Raw genomic sequence first — 18,242 nt, 5'->3', positions numbered from 1 at the left:
GCAGTTTCAGTTTCTGAAGCACAGTGGAGGACAAAAGAGACAAAGAAAGCAAATGGTGAAAAGGAAACATCCTTCCATGGCTAAGATCTAAGTCTAGCTTCCTCCCCATCCTTGCACAATCACTGTGTCAGGCCTGAGTCATTATTCTTTCACATGTCTGCTTCATTGCTATATTTTAGCGCACAAAAATATTTTAACAGTGTAGCAATTTTCCCCCACCCTCCTACTTAAACAGCAGCAGGTTTGTATCTTGAACGGGGTGTGTGGTGGTTTTTTGGTGGGTTGTTTTTGTGGGGTTTTGGGGGTTTTGTTTTTGTTTGGGTTTTTTTTGTTGGTTTTCTTGTTTTGTTTTTTTGTTTGTTTGTTTTGTTTTGTTTTTTAATCTGGAGCTTTCAGCCACCCAGAGGAGGGGAAAACATCAGTTAACCCAGGGGATTTGCACGCTGGTGCTTGGTGTTAGGGGAAGTGTTGCTTCTGTTTCACCGCACGAAATGTGTGCCACACCAAAGCTCAGGTGGCACTGAAGAAATCTTTTAGCCCCTTTGTGCCCTGACATATTTAGAACCTTTTTCTGGAGCTGTTAGCGGCTGAAGCATCATGTCTGTTAAGACTCAGCAGATGTGGTTATGCGTCGCAAAACCAGCTGAGAAGGAATTTGCCACAGCTGAATATAATGAAAATCTTTCAGTCTGACTTTGACTTATGTCTAACCAGAGCTGACTGCAGATTCCTTGGCAGTGATAGTAGCTGCTGTTACAGCAGTTCATGCAACATCTCTGTAGCATGTCCACCACTGGTATCCTCTTGTACACAAAGGAATACAGTTTGGCTTCTTTCTGACGACATGACATTACCAGGTGTCACTTTTCCATATCATTTTCAATATTGGCAGTCAGGAAATAATCATTTTAAAGGAGAAATACTGAAAAACTCAAATCCAGACTTCTTGATCTGGCTGTCTGGGATGGCTTTTCAATTTCCAAAGCCGTGAGTTCCAGTGGTGCACTGAGAAGCCTGTTAGAGAAGCACTGCCTCTTGTACCCATTACAGCTGACTTTCTTTTCCTGTCTTGCAGTGATAAGCCATGAATGAAATTCTCTAAATAATTTATCAAAGGAGCTGGAGGCTGCTGTGCATTTGCTGCTTGGGGTCTGTTGGTTTTGCTTTGGCCCTCAGTTTCCCTGTTGCTAAAACAAATGCAAACAATGCCTGTTTTACAGGGCAAACCATAAATGTGAGTTAGCTGGATTGTTAGGATATCCAGGGCTCGGGAGTTGCTACGATGCCAGGTAGACTAGGGAAAAAACTTCAGCTATATGTGCATATATATGCACTTGTTTTTATACGTGTGATATGTGTGTGTAGTATAGCTGTGTGTGAGATTTCTGTGGCTTTCCTTACTAAGTCTGCTCCATTCGGAAATGTAGTCTGGAGGAAAGCAGATCTTTTGCTGCAGGCTTGTGACATAACAGCTCTCCTGTGGAACTGTCTGGGGTATGACCAGGCAGTGGCCTTGTTTGCTGTTTGATTAGAGGCTTCACTGGCTCGAATGACTGTGTTGGGCCACTTTAACACATGTTCCCATGCATGGGCTGTTGATGAATGGAGAGCAGGTCTAAAAATCACTTACTCATTTTCAACCAAGACGTCTTGTGGATCTCTCAAATGGTGGTTGAGTGGCCGTAAGGGAAAGCATTGCACTTCCCAGCTCTCTGTCCGTTCAGGTTCATATAAGAGCACCCTTCTGAGGGCTCTGAATGGGAAGAGCTTTCTAGCTCAGACAGATGGATTTCCTGTGTGACAAATGAACTGGACATAACCATACTTCTGCAGGGCTACAGGCCTCGCTCTGTCTCTTGAAGGCTTGACAAGCAGCACAACTGGCCCCCATATTACTCCCTCATGACAGATTACCTTTGGCAACTAACCTCCCAAAAAGTTCATTCGAAGGCTCCCCCCTCCTTCCCTTTCCCGGTTTCACTTGTGTTCAGGTACAGGCACAAGGATCTGTCCTGGAAATTCTCCTCACAAAGCTGGAAGCAAGAGGCCTGCTGCAAAGTTGCAACGCAGCCCCTGCCAGCGGCATGCTAGGCTTTGGCTTCTCTTCCCCTGCATTTGAATTACTCCCTGGAGAGACAGAGTGGGAGGCTGGTGGCAGCCCTTACACTTGTCACTGTTGTGTTTCTGCCTGGCAGAGCGGCTGGGTTTTGATACCTTTCGTGAGATGTCACTGGTGTGGAAGTTCTGGGTTGGTTTACAGTGTTTCACACCAAATGCATGAGATGCAAGCTGCTGCTGGCATGGGCTGCATCCATCTTTACCCGTACCCCACGGTGTTTGGCGCAGCCTCAGCGTGCAAGGCAGGCAGTGTGGACTTAATCCTTGCTCTTGCAGCATAGGTTTTGCTGTGGACCATTACAGTCAGTAGCTCAGAGACTTTCTTTCCAGGCAAGAACCCTTCACGCTCAGCAGTTTCCACTTCAGCCCTATGTAGCAAAACAAGTTTAACAGCTTGCCTGTTATCCTAGGATGGGAGCTTTTCACCAGTTGTTCATGCTTTGTGTTTTAACAGCTCTGAAGTTTTGCTGAGTGGGGGCTTATCTGGAGCTGTTGTTTCAATGCTTCTCCCTCCCCCTTCCTTTATAATTCCACAGTCTGCTCTTCCAGCCCTATATTAATCCAATCTGGAACAGGACATTACCTGCCCCTCTCAGGTGTAGAACATCACTCCTGATAATAAAATTCCTTCTCATTGGAACTGCAAAACCAGGGAGGTTTTGTAAAGAAGGGGTTGCAGACTAATATTGATGAAAGAATTTATTCTGAAGATTGGGGAAAAAAGGGGTTTAGGAAACCTGTCTACTACCAAGAAACAGCTCTACAGAAAATCACATACTTAGCTAGGGCTCAGTGAAAGGTATTTTAAGTAACAACCCCCCAACAAAACAAAGTACAAAAAGATACCACATTGTTATCAATTAATATGTATAATATGATTGAAATAACCAGGGAGCTGCTGAAGTCCTGTGTACGGCCCGTATCAGTTAATATTTAAAGTAGAGAAACATTAACTAGACATGCTTTAGGGTTTAGGAACTAACTATTGGACAATGGGGCCTTATGTTTATGTCAGAAAAGGTAATGGATTGTAGTCTGGTCAATAAACCTTGAAGAAGCACTTGGAACTGCCAAGATTAGCAAAGAATTAGGCAAAAGGCAATTCCTAGGGGGAGATTGTGACCACCTACTCAAATGATACCACCTCCTCAAAAGAAGACAATGAAGGAGGAAGACAGTCTGCGCACTAATTTTCATGAGGGGCAAAGAAAAAAGAACCAATCATTAAGGAAAATAACAGTGACTATGTATTAGGTAAATGTATAAATGTAAGAGTTTTTGAGACAAGGGTGTGCTGTCTTGAGACAGGCACCCATTCATGCGCATCAGTTTAATTTGAAAATACCTCAACTCTGTGTGTTATTGGCTTGCACACTGGGTGCACGAACCCTGTTTGTGGGACAACAAAATCGCTTTTGTTTCTTCCTTTCACAGAGCTATAAGTGATAGGTGTTCCATTAGGTCTTTGGAGAGAGAGCTCTTCCAGCCTCCCAAGCATAGCACTTCTATTTTTAAATATGCATCTTCCTGTACATACTGTCCTTCGTATTATACCTGATTGTCTTATAGGCTCACAGGGTTGAATTACACTGTGATTGCAAGTATGGCAATATCTGCTCAAACAAGATGATACTTGTGTGTTTGAGTAGAATGACTTACTGTGGTCACTTCTACATCAAGACACAGTGTCATTGTCCCTGTGTGAAGATTTTAAGTCAGTTTGTTAGTGCAGGGATGAGAAATGAATATGGGGTTCAGAATCGGCACTGATCTTCCATTTTTTTCCTAGTTCTACTTGCTTTTTGTGGAGTTTTTTTACTCTGAGAGATATATATACACACACACACTAATTCTTCTTTCTTACATTTTTGCAATTTAAAAATTACTATGCTATTAGATTTTTTAACATCTTTAGATTCAACCATACCTCTATAATTTCCCTCTGCACACCCTTAAACTCTTCAATAACTGGGAAGTGGATTAATTTTCCAGATTCCAGTTTAACTCTCTTCCCTACATTTTTTACCTTTGAGTTTAGGAAGCATCTCTTAAACATGCACTCAAGGGTGTTGAAAGCTTCTGTTCTATACAGTATTTGACGGTGTCTAACTGCATTGCAAGAGGTATTTATGCAGAATCATGGCTGTACTTGACAGCTTGCTATAGCCTGCTTAAAGAAAGCAGGTGCTGCATGCACAGAGAGAAAGCAGTTGCCAAAGTTTCTTGGGAAGGCATTAATGCTTAAAATTATAAAAAGAAACCTTTGTAGTAAGGAAGGGAGCTGCTTTACCGGTAGACATGAAATAAAGCAATGGGAATGCCAAAAAAGGACTTGAATGGGAACCCCAGGTGCCCAGGGGTGCTGGGGAAATGGGATTCATGCCAAAACTCTGAATATGGGCCTCGTAAAATCTGAAGGCAGAAAAATTTTCAAGGCTGTAAAGTCTATTCACTCCCTCTGGCAGGCTTAGTACTTTTAAGAGGCTTAGGTAACCCCATAGTCACAGAGATCAGCTGTAACCCTGACTTTAAACATCAGCAAGAGATGACAGAGAAAGACCGCTCCAGTTGCAGGATGCAGCACTGCATATTGGCTGACTGTACATCATAGCAAGACAAGTGGAGTTGAGGATGCATGGAGAACACAGAAGGCTAGTTGTGCATTGCTGCAGTTGCATGCTCCAGTATTCAGGCCCTAACTTGCAGGTTTTTCAGGTGATCTGTCTAAAAATCTTGATTTGATGTTTAATTGTGATGCCAGTGTACCTCTCGGAGGATACTTTTCTCCCCATTACTTTGGGACTGGGTATCAAGACTTGAAGAGTTCCTGAGTTTGGGTTGTGTCACGTGCTGCTGTGGCAGGACTTAGGCAAATATGGGCACAATTTTAGAGGCAGTTTCTGATTTTAGATGCTATAATTTTGAGAGTCACAGTTCTAGACATTGCAGTGCCCAACTGTGTGGTGGGCAAGTTCTGCAGAGGACTTCCCTGTTGATTAGTTTCTGATAACCTCAAAGTTGTGTGTTCAAATTTAGTCATTCTTAAAAATGATACAGCTGCAGGATGATGATGTATCCATCTGAGGGATTTTGCATGATAGTTTCTTCTGTGCCATTTCCTCTTGTGTTCTGACATCTCATCTTTCCAGTTCCAGTCTGTGATTTCTAGCACGGACCAATTCTAGGCAGACAGCACTGCTTTCCTCTAAGACTTTTTTGCTTCCTGCATTGGGCACAAGCAAACACATGTTACAGTGTGATTGAACTGCTGCTTGTCAGGTCAGCCTCCCTGACAGTCCTTTGTGTGTGTGCTCTTTGATTACTCTGGTACCTCTTCCCTGGTGGTTTCTGATTGCACTGTTAGGAAAGTCTCATCTGCCCGGGTTTCCACATTCACCTTAAGCCAGCAAAAAGCTCTACGTTTGTTTGCTCTGTGTTTTAAGAACTCCTAGGACTTTCACAGCAGATGTGGTCATTATTGCTTTCCTCTTGTACTCTCTTTGGGTCAGTTCCAATGCTTCTCCAGAACAGGAGTCTGACTTTCTTTTATAAAAGTGGCCAGCAATTTCCCATCCCTCATTTCCTTTGTTGATGGCAGTAGGAAAAGAACAAATGTGAACTCATCCAGAACTTTCGAGGCAAGAAAAACAAATTGGGCCATAGTGTTGGAAGCAGATGGATTTCTTCACAAGGCTATGCTAGCACTGCCACTTCCACAGCTGGGCAGATTTAGCCTCTGCTTAGAGAGTGCAGCTGCAATGAGAGCACAAAGGATCACAGCATGAGCTCGGTTGAGGCAGGAGTTTCTTGAGTGGTGGCGAGGGCTGATGGGAAACATCTGCTTTTGAAGCTAGTTGCTCCAAGGCAGCTGTCAGAGATGTCCTGTGAGCTCCCCATCTCTGGAGTTGTCTTTAGCTGTCAAAATTCATTATGCTGCCCCCCCTCCACAATGGGACACAAGCTGGGAAAAAAAAGGAGGAATGGCAGCAGGCTGTGAGGAAGGTGTGAGGTGTAGTTGTTGCTTTCCTGCATTGTTGTTTTTACAGCTAATTTGGGGGATAATGAGGATCCAGTGAGATCCCACAGGGTAACAGAAACCCTTTTGTAACAGAGATCTCTCTCAAACTTTTTTCTGTACTTCTTACTCAATGTTTGCTCCTTCCCTTGCTTTGACATGCTCTGTGGTGGTGGTGCTGAACTCCAAGCCTTGCTTTTCTCTTCCTTTTGTTTCTGTTGAGTATTTCCCTGTCTGCTTTGCACTGTCAATGACATATGGCAAAGTAGAGAGGGGAGGTAGACCTGAGTGTGCTTATCCAAGTACAGAAGAGCGGTCATATTGCGAGTGCCTGAGTCAACTTTGCCGTAAAAATCTCCATGACCCTTTCTAATCTGGGTTCTTGTACTGCACTCGCCTGTGTCATCTGAAGGTTCAAACTGGCAAAACTTGGCCCAGCTTCTGGTTTTAATCCTCTGTTTCCTAGTGAGTGAGATCTGCTGCTGGTAGGCCACCTCCACAGTGAAAGCTAAAGAAAAAGATGATTATTTCTGTATTTGTAAGCCCTGCTGCACAGGACAAGTTAGACAGGATGTTTGGGCAGGTCAGAGGTCCCTTGTACCCACTTTGCATTGGGGTTTTGGTTTGCAGTGTGGCAGGAAAAAGTGGTGAGCTGAACTGCTCCCAAACCAGTACAAAATAAATCAATTGCATCTATCTTCTATATCCTACAGATTCACTTCAGTTACATTTGTTGTACAGAACCACTAGCCCTTGGCTTATAAATTAATTGTTGCCCTTAAGACCCTCTGTGGTTGCTTGTACAAAATCAAAACACTAAAGCTGGCTCTGCTGGGAAGAGCAAAGCACAGCTTTACCCACATCAAGTTAGCTTGGTGGTATTGTTGGCTGAGTATGCCTGCAGGTCACCATCTGTGGGCTTACCAAGTCAGAGGGCTGTGTGGTCTCCCTGTTAACATTTATGTTTTGTGTGGTCATAGGGCTGGCATGTAGCCCATCTGCAAAACCATTTTTCTTAATTTAGAAATGCTTGATGATTCTGCCTTACACTCTCTTTATATGAGAGAATAAATGATGGTCTTCTCCTTATGTTCACAGTCTGAAGGTACGAGGCTGCAGAAGGACCTCCGAACTTACTTGGCTTCCGTAAAAGGTAAGGTCTGCATAAGCAGAGAATAGTTTTGTCTCTAGTGCTTACCCACGCAGTGAGGTTTCTGCAGCCATCCTCTCTTTGTGTTTCCTCAGGCATGAGTTGTAGGAAAGGTCAGCCTTATCTGGGTAGGGGATCTTTCAGAATCCTTCAGAACCAGCTGGGGTGGAATGGGGTTGTGCTTTGATGCCAAACAGGTGGTGCTGTCTTAGGAGATAGACTCTCATATCTTGCTAGGGGAGGAACGAACACAAAGGATTTGATGTGACTGCATTCTCGGTTCCTTTCTCTGCCTGGTTACTTTCCATCTTTTTTATCAAGGGTCAGACATTCTGTAAGGAAGAGCTTAGCATTTGTTATAGCCCATTCAACACCTCCTGCGTCCTTGTTCCTCAGGATGAGTGTTAAACTGTGAGGAACATGCTGTCTCCCTCTTTCTGAAGCAGTTCCCTCTTCTTTCCTAGCCATGCACGAGGCCTCCAAGAAGCTGACAGAGTGTTTACAGGAAGTTTATGAGCCGGATTGGCCTGGGAGAGATGACACAAATAAAATAGCAGAGGTAAGACTCTGTCCAGGATGTGGGGTCACCAGGCTTGGTCTGTCAGCAGCAATGAGCTTTGGAAGCTGTGTCTGTGCACCACGTTTCTTCGGGCGTATGGCTTTGCAGAATAATTGGAGAGACAAACTCAGCGTTGGGAAGAAGGGGAAGCTGAAGGGATGTGGACTGTATTTTTGTCTCTGTAGAGAGCACTGTCCCCAGATGCTTGAATGCTATACAGAGGCATACACTTATGCCCACAAGCAATTTGTTCCCCCAACAGTGCCTAAACAGGGACGGAGGATGCCAAAAGAGAGTCGATAGGGTTAACTGCATTTATTGCTTATGCTCTGTGCAAGAGAAAGGGGAAGGTAAATCTATGGCCAAAGCATGGTCAGAGCAGCCATTGTGTAGCTGCAACAAGGTCCTGCTCACAGCAGTACCACCAGCTGCCATATTTTAGTTACCACCTTGTTCGGCTGAGCCACGTGTCACCCCAGCCTGCTGTTCTTCTCATCCCTTAGTGAGGCGATGTCTGTCCAACTTGCCCAGGTGTTTTCTGTGGAGCTTAGGGCACAGCCTGTCATTTGACAGCTTGGATCCCCCTTGGCATGTGTGTGTGGTTGGTCCAGCTGGAGGCAGGTGCCCTCTGCTCTCTTGCTCAGCTGTTCTGCTGAGCAGCAGCTGTGGCAGGTCAGCACCGTGGATCCATCTGCCATGAGGCTGCAGGACTGGGCCTCCCTGCAGCTGTCTCTGGCATAGGAGCGGTGGGGAAGGAATAGAGAGGAGAGCAGGACAAGGATTATTCCCTTCCCCAGCTTTCCTCTGCAGAAAATCTCACCTGAAATAACATCTGCATCTTGCCTAAGAAATACTGACTTCAAAGCAGGTAAATCAAACAAAACCTGAACATGTCCAGGTCAGTGCTTGCATTAACATGGAAACTTTCCATTAGGAAGTGCTGTTGCAGTAAATAATGCAGTTGTAATTCAGCTAGTTTGGCTTCACATTCTCTGTTGGCCTTTTTTCTCTTCCTGAGCTACTCCTGGGAGACCGTCCCTTCAGAGAATTTGAGCCAGGGAACATGAGTCCTGAGAACGAACTGTAGCTACCCTGCAGGTCTGCAGGAATGTTTCCAGCCTTCTACCTCTCCCTTTAATGCCTTTGTTTATGTTTCTGTCTTTCAGGAAAAGTCAGGCAGGAGAAAAGTGCTATTCCTGCCCCCAAAAGTAATAAATACCCACACAAAGTAGGCATTTTTTTCTGAGTATTTTAGCCAAACCCCTTCGTTCAATTGGGAAAACAGGAGAGAGGGGCAATTTCCACCTAATCAAAAATGTTGATGGGAAGTTACTGAGCCTAAGATAAGATCAAGGATAAAGCGTGCGCAGGTTAGGGTGCAAGCCTTGGATGTGACCTCCATTGGGCTGTGGAGGCAGGTGGTGTGAGGGCTGAAGACTGCTAGAATAGCTTTCTGTTATTGTTTGTTATCCTCCAGAAAGCTGCATTGTAATAAAAAGCAGAAAATGGTGCCTAGTGGTGTCAGGTGTCCCGCTTATGTGGCTGCTGGGAGAAGGTAAAGCCAGCCTAACCTTCATCTTCCCTTCTGTTGTATAGACTTGGGCTAGCACTGCAGGGGAAAAGACAGTCCCTCAAAGAAAGGTTCACAAAAGGTGTTGTGTCCTTGTAGAGGTCACCTGAATTAGCAACAGCAAGCTTTCTTCTCTGTTTCTACATTTCTGGCATGATCTCTGTTTTCAGCTAACTTCTCGGCTCCTTAGGTTTTTTTCAAATAAATGTTTATTTCTTAAGAGCTCTGGGGAACTGAAATCGTTGACTGTAGCACTCATAGAAAAAAACAGAAATGCAGAGCTCTGTGTTCTTAATAGTTAGCTCATTACTTTTGTTTTTCAGAACAATGATCTTCTCTGGACAGATTTCCATCAGAAGCTGGTGGATCAGGCACTTCTGACCATGGATACGTACCTTGGCCAGTTTCCAGATATTAAAGTAAGATTCTCTTTAAACCTTTTGATCTACAGGGTCACAGCAGGTGAAACCTCATAAGAATCAATTTCTTGCATCCCCATCTTCTTAAGGAGGATGTGTGTGCTGTGCTACTGCAAGCTCTTCTTTTAGAGCAGCCAAGATCTTTCCCGCTCTGGGTCATGTGAAAATGTTATGTTCTCCTTTGGGTGTGAAATGAGAGTGAAGAATTCAGGGGAAAGATGCTGAAGAGAAAACATAAGTGCAAAACAGGAGGATCCATAAAATTTCCTATTGTATCACAGTGCCGGAGGGCAGGGTCAGCAATAACTCACAAGCTCTCAGTCTCTCTTTTCAGTCCTTTGGTTTTTCAACTTCCTTGTAAGTACAAAGCGTTGAGTAAGCAGTTAGTGGCAAACGTGCTTTATAGGTGTGGACAGCGGATTTCTGTGTGATCCCTGAAGTCCTGCTGTGCATGTAACCAGCTTGTTGTAGGGAAGGGGGAGAGCTATCCAGGCGTCTTTTGGGGGGAGATTGTATCCAAGGACCTGGGTTTGCATGATGTCCTGTGAGCTTCCCTTCCCCCACAGTTAGCTCCTCTCTCTTCGTTTTGAGAAGGTTATGCAGGAAATGTCTTCACCATATGGAAGCACTAGTAATGATATCACCATATGGGAAGTATCAGCTTGGCTACTTCCCAGTGAAAACAACCCTTTCCCCACCACATGTCTCTTAAAACGTTTGTCAATATTTGTTGCTTCCAGAGGATCGTGCTGTATCAAGGAGGGACGGGTCACAGGCTTGTAAAATGAGCCCTGAACAGCAGTGTCCTTGCCTCCTGGGGCTCCTTGTTTTTGCTTCATTTTTCCAGCCTCTTCTGTTCCTGGAAGTCTGAAGTGGGGAAGCTTGAAGAGGCTTGCTCTTGCTTTCTACCCGCTCAAGGCTGTAGAGCTGATCGCTCCCTGTAGCGTGACGCCATGTGCCTCAGCAGCGCGGGGGCTCGTGCACTGCTTCCGAAGCAGAAGGTTTTATTTCAGGCTCGCTGTAGACTCAGAGTTCTGCACTGCTTCAGTCCAAATCACATTTTACCAGCCTTGTTGGCTTTGCACTGGGTTACCTCAGAGTGTCACTTTTTTCCATGCTGAGTATCTCCAGGATTCCTTAATTCTGCTGGGGTCCTGCTGAGGTTTTACGGTGGGATTTTAAAAGGAGCGCAAGACTGGGACCACCCAAATGCCACCAAAACTCAAGGTGTTAGGCACTGAGCTCCCATGGATCCTTTCTGACTTCCGAATGGGCCACTAAGGTGTTTATTACTAATGTTCCTTTCTCGGTCTTCAGATGATGCTCTAGAAAATGGGAAGTTAAAGCAATTTTATGCACAATTTTAGTGCTTTAAAGAGAGTACTACTCACCTCTGCTTCCCTTCCTAAAACGAGTGAGAATTTGGCTTTCTGTTGGTTCCTACAATAAGGTATGGATATATTTCACAAGAGTGGCTATTTGTTTAAAGTGGACTTCCAGTGGTATGAATTTAAAAAGGTCAGTGCGTTTTTATTGGTAATTCAGCCAGATGCATCATCCTCCTTATCCTGGAGCAGTGAGAAGTGCTCAAATCAAGAAGTGGCTCAAATCAAGTATGTTTTCTTCAACTGGTAGAAACTCCTATAAGTGCTGTTGTTGAAGGTTGCTACAGTTGTACAGAAGTGTAGTTTGGTTTCACATAAGGAATTGGAGTTCTTGAGTTTGGCAGGCAAAAAAACCCCAGTCTTATGTAATTTATGGAATATTTGAGTTCGTTTTTGTTACGGTAATAGTTTTCTGGTTTTTGTTTTCCACAAAAGCAAATTTTATGCTTTTCCTGGAATTCTGGCATTACTGTGATAATGAAAGATGATTTATGGAGATAAAATGATTTTAATTTAGTTATGTGAAGGTCTGTTTTTTTGTTAACAGCCCCGTAATTCAAATGTGTAATGAGTTAGATCATGCATGCATTATTTTTTGTTAAATTCTAACATATTCTGAATCCTTCTTCTCTTGAGGGGCTGGAAAAATTCCCTTGAATTTTTTTGGATTTGCAATGGGGTCAACAGCAGGAATATGAAAACATAGCGTTCCTTTAGTAAGGAATTTTTATAAGTTAAAGGGAATAATTTTAAAATGTTGGGTGGGGAGGGGTGAAAAAAGCCTGTCTGTCTTCTCTAACTTGAAAAACAGGAATGCAAAAAGTACTTTATCCTTCGTTGCAGGTCAATATCTGTAACTTCTTGGAGTAGGACTCTTGCATAATCTGTGATATTTCTGAGTGAGTTTTTGGTTGAGGTTGCAGAGTATGCAATAAGAGTACAGGTCTTTGCAGTGAGCCCAGAGAAGATGAATCATAACCCAATTCTGAATAGCTGTAGAATTGGTGATTTTCTGTCTTGCACTGAAACTGGTGCCCTCTTTCTACTAGGTTTAAAACCAAATATTGGGGCGGGGGGGGGGGGGGGGGGTTGTGGTGGTGTTTGGTGTTTTGTTTTGTTTTTTAAAGGAGGCTCAAATTAAGATGGATTTCTTGCAAAGCAGTAAACTCTGTTGGAGTTCAGCTTTTACTTTCAGATAGTGGTGGGTAGCTGCAGCTATCCTAGAGTCATACAAAGAAGCTGCCCTGCAGCCTTCCAGGACTGGGCTAAGTCCCATCACTGCCATCACAGGCAGTTGTGTGATCAGTGGTTACCCCAGGAGGACTAGCACACAGTGTACCCATACCTCGTGGCATTTCCACCTACTCTAGTGGGAATGTGAGGATAGCGTTTAGAAGATCAGGAGCTGCAAAAAAGGGCAGGAGTTACCTTTTTTGAGAGATGGGTGACACTGAATCAAACTCCCTGGTGGGGTGGCAGGAAAACCTGGAAGTGGCTGTTTGCCATGTCAGAGGTGGGCAAAACTCCAGCTATCTCTACCAGTCTGGCCTGGGGGAAAAATCCTCTCTCTTAAATCCCAGATCCAGCCGTGTGTTTCATCTGGTGTCTCTGGAAGATGCATTAACTAGCATCTCAGAGATTGTCACGCTGCTGAAAGCCCCCTCCGACATCCCGCCTCTGTGCCTGGCTGGCAGCATGATGTCTGGGAGGTGTCTTCTAGTGACCTTGACTGTGGGGTGGCTCGGCTTCTTCGTGATGTCTCTCCTGGAGTGAGCCGAGTGCTTTGAAATCAGTTTGGGTGTGCATGTGGCTGAGATTCTGCGGATCTGCTGTGACTCACACAGGGCTGCACCAGCATTCGCTGAAAGTGCAGAGGATCATGTGTGGGAGACGTGCGAACTGGTCCCAGCTGGTCTGGCAGAAAGATCAGCCCTGAGTGCGGTTTTGCAGCTTATCTGTAGGAGCTTAGGGAGAGGAGACTGCATCTCCTTGCCAAGTACAGTGGAGGGGAAGATTTGCTTTTGCAAGTAAATCCCAGTGCTGATTCTTCATCTTGCGCTTTCAATTTCCCTGGGTGCTGAGGTTTATTAGAAACCCTCCTGGCTCTTTGCCATGCCTTTTCCTTCCAGTTCTCCAGCCTGTCTCTGTCTAGACTGCTGATCACTGAGGCTGGACCAGGCTGTCTGAGCTGGAGAGTGCTAGGGTCAGGCTGGGAAGACCTGTGCTCCAACCCAGATAGTCTGGGGTGTTTGTAGAGATTGTGGGAGGCAAGGGTCTAAGGGGGGTGGATGGCTCCTAAAACAGGGCAGCCCAGTGGGCCTGAGCCTCACTGAGGTGAAATGCTGCTTGGGGAGAGAGCCTGAGGCACCTCAGATGAAGAAGGGTAATGGAGGATCAGGCCGCAGGCTTGACTGTCTGTTCTGGATTCTCACCTATGGACTTACCAGGACTCCATTCCTGCACATGAGTCTGGTACACAGTTGGCTCCCTCCTTGTATTTGTTACTGCTTCAGTGTGCCTTGCCTGTTAGTGACACAGTGCTACCGGTTTTCCCTCACACTTCTCTGGCTTAATAGCTAGTTGGAATGGACCACTGCCTGTGGCTGCAGTCACTTCTGTCTGGACCTCCTGTTGCAGGGTCCAAAATGCTGTCCTAGGTGTATCCTGAGCGTGTGGATGAGTGCTTTTGCTGTGCTGGCAGCAGAAATGCCTTCTTTTGTTGAACTTAATCTTTTGAGCTTCCACACGAACCAGGGTTGTGAGCTGGTTAGTTAGAGTCTGGCTGCAGCCCTTAGGAAGCCCTGAAAATGATGAAGCAGGTGCCTGTAGGATGCAGGCACATGGGGAGGCTTAGGAAGCACTGGAGCTACAGTTCTGAAAACATTAATGTCATCCAGAGGTGGGGCCTGTTGTTGGTTGGATCCCTTTGCTTTCCCTGGGTGGGTCTGCTCTCCTCCTGAGGAGCTCCCTCTAGAATGGTGGTTGTCACAGGTGGCTCCCAGGGCCATCTCTCTGGGCAGCCTGTGTGGAGTATCCACTGAGTGTCCTTGTGTGGGCAGAGCACGGGGTGCTCGGGAGGTTGGGTGAAGAGGAGTGGGGGGGGTTCCTGAGAGGCTTTGTGGTTTTGGCTGCTGGGGAAGATTGTCACAACTCTTTTCTCCATCTTTCTTAGTCTCGTATAGCAAAGCGAGGAAGGAAGCTTGTGGATTACGACAGTGCCAGGCACCACTTCGAAGCCCTGCAGACTGCAAAGAAGAAGGACGAAACCAAAATCGCAAAGGTAAAGCAAGCAAAAGGATGTGCAGCCATCCTTTCATTTTGGGAGGTCTATGTTTGCCTACTGAGCAGGTTTTAAGTGTGCCTGTACCTCTTCACTGGGTGTGTTATCATAGAATCATTTAGGTTGGAAAGGACCTTTAAGATCATTGAGGTGTTGTGAACTGGTGAGGTTTTGCTAGGTATTTCCTTCTCATCTGTTTAGTTCTCCTAGAAGGCAGGATGGTCTCTGTTGTGTTGGTTCAGACTCTCTGTCATCAGTCTGCATCTCTCTGTGGCAAAGGCCTAGGTATGCATTTCCTCAGATACTGCAGGACCAGCAACCTCTGTCAGAAAAGCCCATGTGCCTCTGGGGGAAGCAAAACCTTGCAATGCCCCCGAAAAATTTTCCAGTTTGCTTCTTGGGGCTCTGTCTCCCCATCTTAGAGCAGCGGTGAGAGTAAGTGCTTGAGTGTTGCTTGAGGTTGGTTGTGTTTGTGAAGTCCTCTGATATTCTAGGACAGCGATCCTTAGGAGTGTGAGTTTACAAATTCATCAGTGGAAATGCACCCTATGCACACTTGATGACTGTGTTCTGTTGTCTGTTAGTCACAATTACTGGATAATAAATACAGCTGAAAGCAGAAAACCAAGAGTTTTCTCTTGTTAGGGTGTGGTTTCTATCATGCCTGTGAACATCTTGATCCAGGGTTAACTGCAGAGCATGCCCAACATGCAAGTAAATAAAAATTAGATTTTCTTTTAAATGTAGCTGAAGAAAGGTGATAGTGGTAACCTTGTTCTAGAGGAGGCACATGGTTTGAATACCTGCCCAGAAAATGAGCTGTGGATTACTCCTGTACCCTGAGTGGATTTGAACCCATATGCTCCACTCCCCAGGACAGGTCTTGACACAACAGAATAGTCCAGGGCTGGGGAGACATCTTTAATTCTCTTGAATGTGGGCCATGGCACATCAGGACCCTTCAAGCTAGAAGCAGTACAGGAAAGAAAGAGCCTGGATCTGTGTCTTTTAAGCAGGCTGAGAAGAGTTGTCATTCTTTGCTTAGAGTTATTTCTGGTAGGAGGGAGATATGGGCTATGTGAGAGATGCTGGTGTTTCTCCTGCATGGAAGAAATAAAGATGCATCTCTCCCCCAAGTGAAAGATCTGCATTTAATGGCCACAGTACTTTTATTTTTAAGCTGCAAGTCATCTGCTCACCCAGTGTATGTACTGCAATTAACCTTGATGGACAAAGGGGAGAGAGAGATTGATGGCTCAGGTGTCATCGCATCATTTGCGTGGCAAAGCAAGTATTGGTTCTGTATGCAAGGCATGAGGCCCAGCTGGTTGTGCTTTCTGTTCTAAGCAGTACTTCACTGTGTTTGGGGGTAAGAGCAGAATTTCCCTGGGGCGTGGTATTATTATTATTGGTGTGTGCCTGTGAGATCTTTGCTGCAGTGGAAATGTTTTTTGTAGGAATTAATTTACTCAGGTTGGTACCTGGTGATCCACACCAAAGAGGCTGGCCGCCTTTGTCATTGCTGCACTCTCTTGTGTTGCCCCAAACGCTCACATAAGATGTTATTAACAAGGGATTCTTTGTTGCTCTTTTGTTAAAGTATGAAGAACAGTGCAGTTTGAAGAGCGGAAAGTTGAGATTTAGGAGTTGGTGCTCTGTTCCTGATTGAGCCTGTGCAAGCGTTTCTTAGTACTTGATTGGACTCTTCTCGTTAGCCAAAATGTGCGCTGGATCAGATCTTTCCGCCCTCTGTGCTTTAGGCTGTAAGGCCACGCACGGGATAATATGTGACACATTGCACTGTCCTGATCCTGTAAAGATGGGAGTAGTGAGTCCCTGAAAGTTATCTATGTGTGTTCTTCCCAAATGGGCAGGTTTCACAGCCCAGCCTGTGATCCTACACTTGCAGTCATGCAGTTCTGCAGGGCTGTGGGCAGCAGCCAGGGCTTAGTGTGCCCTAGGCTCTTGTAGAAAGGTCACCTCTCTGTTCTTGTGACTGGTGATTTGCTCGTGTGAGATTTGAAGTAGGGTCCTTCTGGTGTGAGGTACTTTGGAATTGGATGACAGGCCCCTAGGAAAGAGAAATCATGTTTATGACACAGCATACAAATGGAAACTGATTTGATTGATGTTTCATGGTATAGTAACAGAAAGAGCAATGCAAATACTTTTTGGAGCTATGTGGTCTCTTTTTTTCTTCTCTAATATATGGATGTTCTTTTCCCACCCAGGACTCCTACCACTTACTGCTAAACTCACAACCTGCCATTAAAATAAAGCACTGTGGACTTTCAGCTGTTGCATGCAAATAATTAAAATGGTTAATTAATCCTGACCTCTCTTTAAGGAGCTCCCACTTCACAGCTGTGACTCGGAGTAGGGTTGTCTGTGTGCTAGGTCACTAACAACTATATCTGTTACTCTTTGCAGCTGCCTGGCTGGTCTGCAGTGTCCCAGCCCACGCTGGAGCATTAATTACTGCTAAACTTGGCATGCTTCAAAGGATTCATAACTGATCGGTCCTGGGATGTTTGTTTTTTCTCTCACCTTGGTGATACTGGTTTGGCCCAGCCTCTAAATACACTCTCTGTTGTGATTTTAATTTTTTTATCCTAAAAGATGTATGTTTGTGTCTCTCTTGTTCTCTGTTTATTTTTTTCTCTTTTCACTCAAACATGCTCCCTCCCCCCAGCCTGTTTCGCTGCTTGAGAAAGCCGCGCCTCAGTGGTGTCAAGGGAAGCTACAAGCTCACCTCGTTGCGCAAACTAATCTGCTCCGAAATCAGGTGACTGCTGATCTACCTGCCTCTAACCCTGCATGCGCTATTTTGGGCTCTAGATTGTACCATGCAACTAATCTCTAGGCAACGTTCACTCTAGTCCTCCCTGTTAAGTGTGTCCTTGATACTCCTGAGCCAGAGTGGACACATGGAAGTTGCTGACCAGTGAATGAATCTGTGCCTGCCTTATTGATTTCCAATCACGTGTGTTAATACTGGACTATTGTTTTCTCCCCCTAAAATGAAGTGTGGATGAAGAAAGGCTATGGAATAAAGCCAAGGCAGAGGGTGATGTAGTGTAGTTCCTCCAACTATTGCTTTCTTTTTCTTCTAAGAGAAGCAGTCAATTTTTATTGCTGCTGTTTCAAAAAGGAAAGAAAAAGGAGGAAACGCTGAAAAATTGGCTTCTGCATTTGTGCTGTTGAGTAAAGCCAGAAAAAAAAGAAACATTGTATGGCTGCTCAGTTAGCTTGCAGCATTCTCCTGTGGTAAAATCCAAGTTTTCAATACGGGCACTGTCCTGCCTCTTGTGGTCTAAAAGAGCCATTTCCAGATACACAGAGTTTCAATCTGCATAGAAGAGGTGGGCCCAGATAAGGGAATTTGCACCCTGTGTAATATATATGAAGAGCTCCAGGTTGAAGTCATGGTTGCATCGTGTGGCAAAACTTGGCCTAACGTTTAGGTTACAGCATCTTGAGGGACATGAGAGCAGCTGAGAAACTGCAGGGACTAAGAATTTCAATCCTACTTGCATACGAGAAGCTTGGCTTCCTGGTGAAATCTCCCTTGGTATTTACCTTGGAGCTCCTTAAGGGATAAGAGGGAGATGACAGAATACAGTCGGTGAGAAGAAAATGCTTTTAATGGGCAAGGGATAGTAAATCATTACCCAGACTGGGAGAGTGCCAGTTACCTGCTCACAAGTTCCTGGTGAGCTCATCTGTTCTCATTCAAATGCTCCTAC

General features: G+C 45.1%; 1 protein-coding gene across 18 annotated transcripts in view; it reads left to right on the top strand.

Annotated features, from left to right (window-relative positions):
* The window catches only part of BIN1 (bridging integrator 1), a 104,093-nt gene that overhangs the window by 45,358 nt on the left and 40,493 nt on the right, over nt 1–18,242 (top strand). For 10 of the 18 annotated variants that reach the window (XM_069781058.1, XM_069781062.1, XM_069781059.1 and 7 more), the window contains exons 3-7: nt 7,232–7,286; nt 7,748–7,842; nt 9,736–9,831; nt 14,389–14,496; nt 17,189–17,281. In XM_069781058.1, coding sequence (XP_069637159.1) covers nt 7,232–7,286; nt 7,748–7,842; nt 9,736–9,831; nt 14,389–14,496; nt 17,189–17,281 — 447 coding nt within the window. The remainder of the gene's footprint in view (nt 1–7,231; nt 7,287–7,747; nt 7,843–9,735; nt 9,832–14,388; nt 14,497–17,188; nt 17,282–18,242) is intronic. The other 8 variants (XM_069781064.1, XM_069781063.1, XM_069781075.1 and 5 more) reach the window with 1 other exon arrangement.

This window comes from Haliaeetus albicilla, chromosome 4 (assembly GCF_947461875.1).
Source record: "Haliaeetus albicilla chromosome 4, bHalAlb1.1, whole genome shotgun sequence".
Taxonomy (NCBI): domain Eukaryota; kingdom Metazoa; phylum Chordata; class Aves; order Accipitriformes; family Accipitridae; genus Haliaeetus; species Haliaeetus albicilla.
This window is presented reverse-complemented; position numbering and strand designations above follow the sequence as displayed.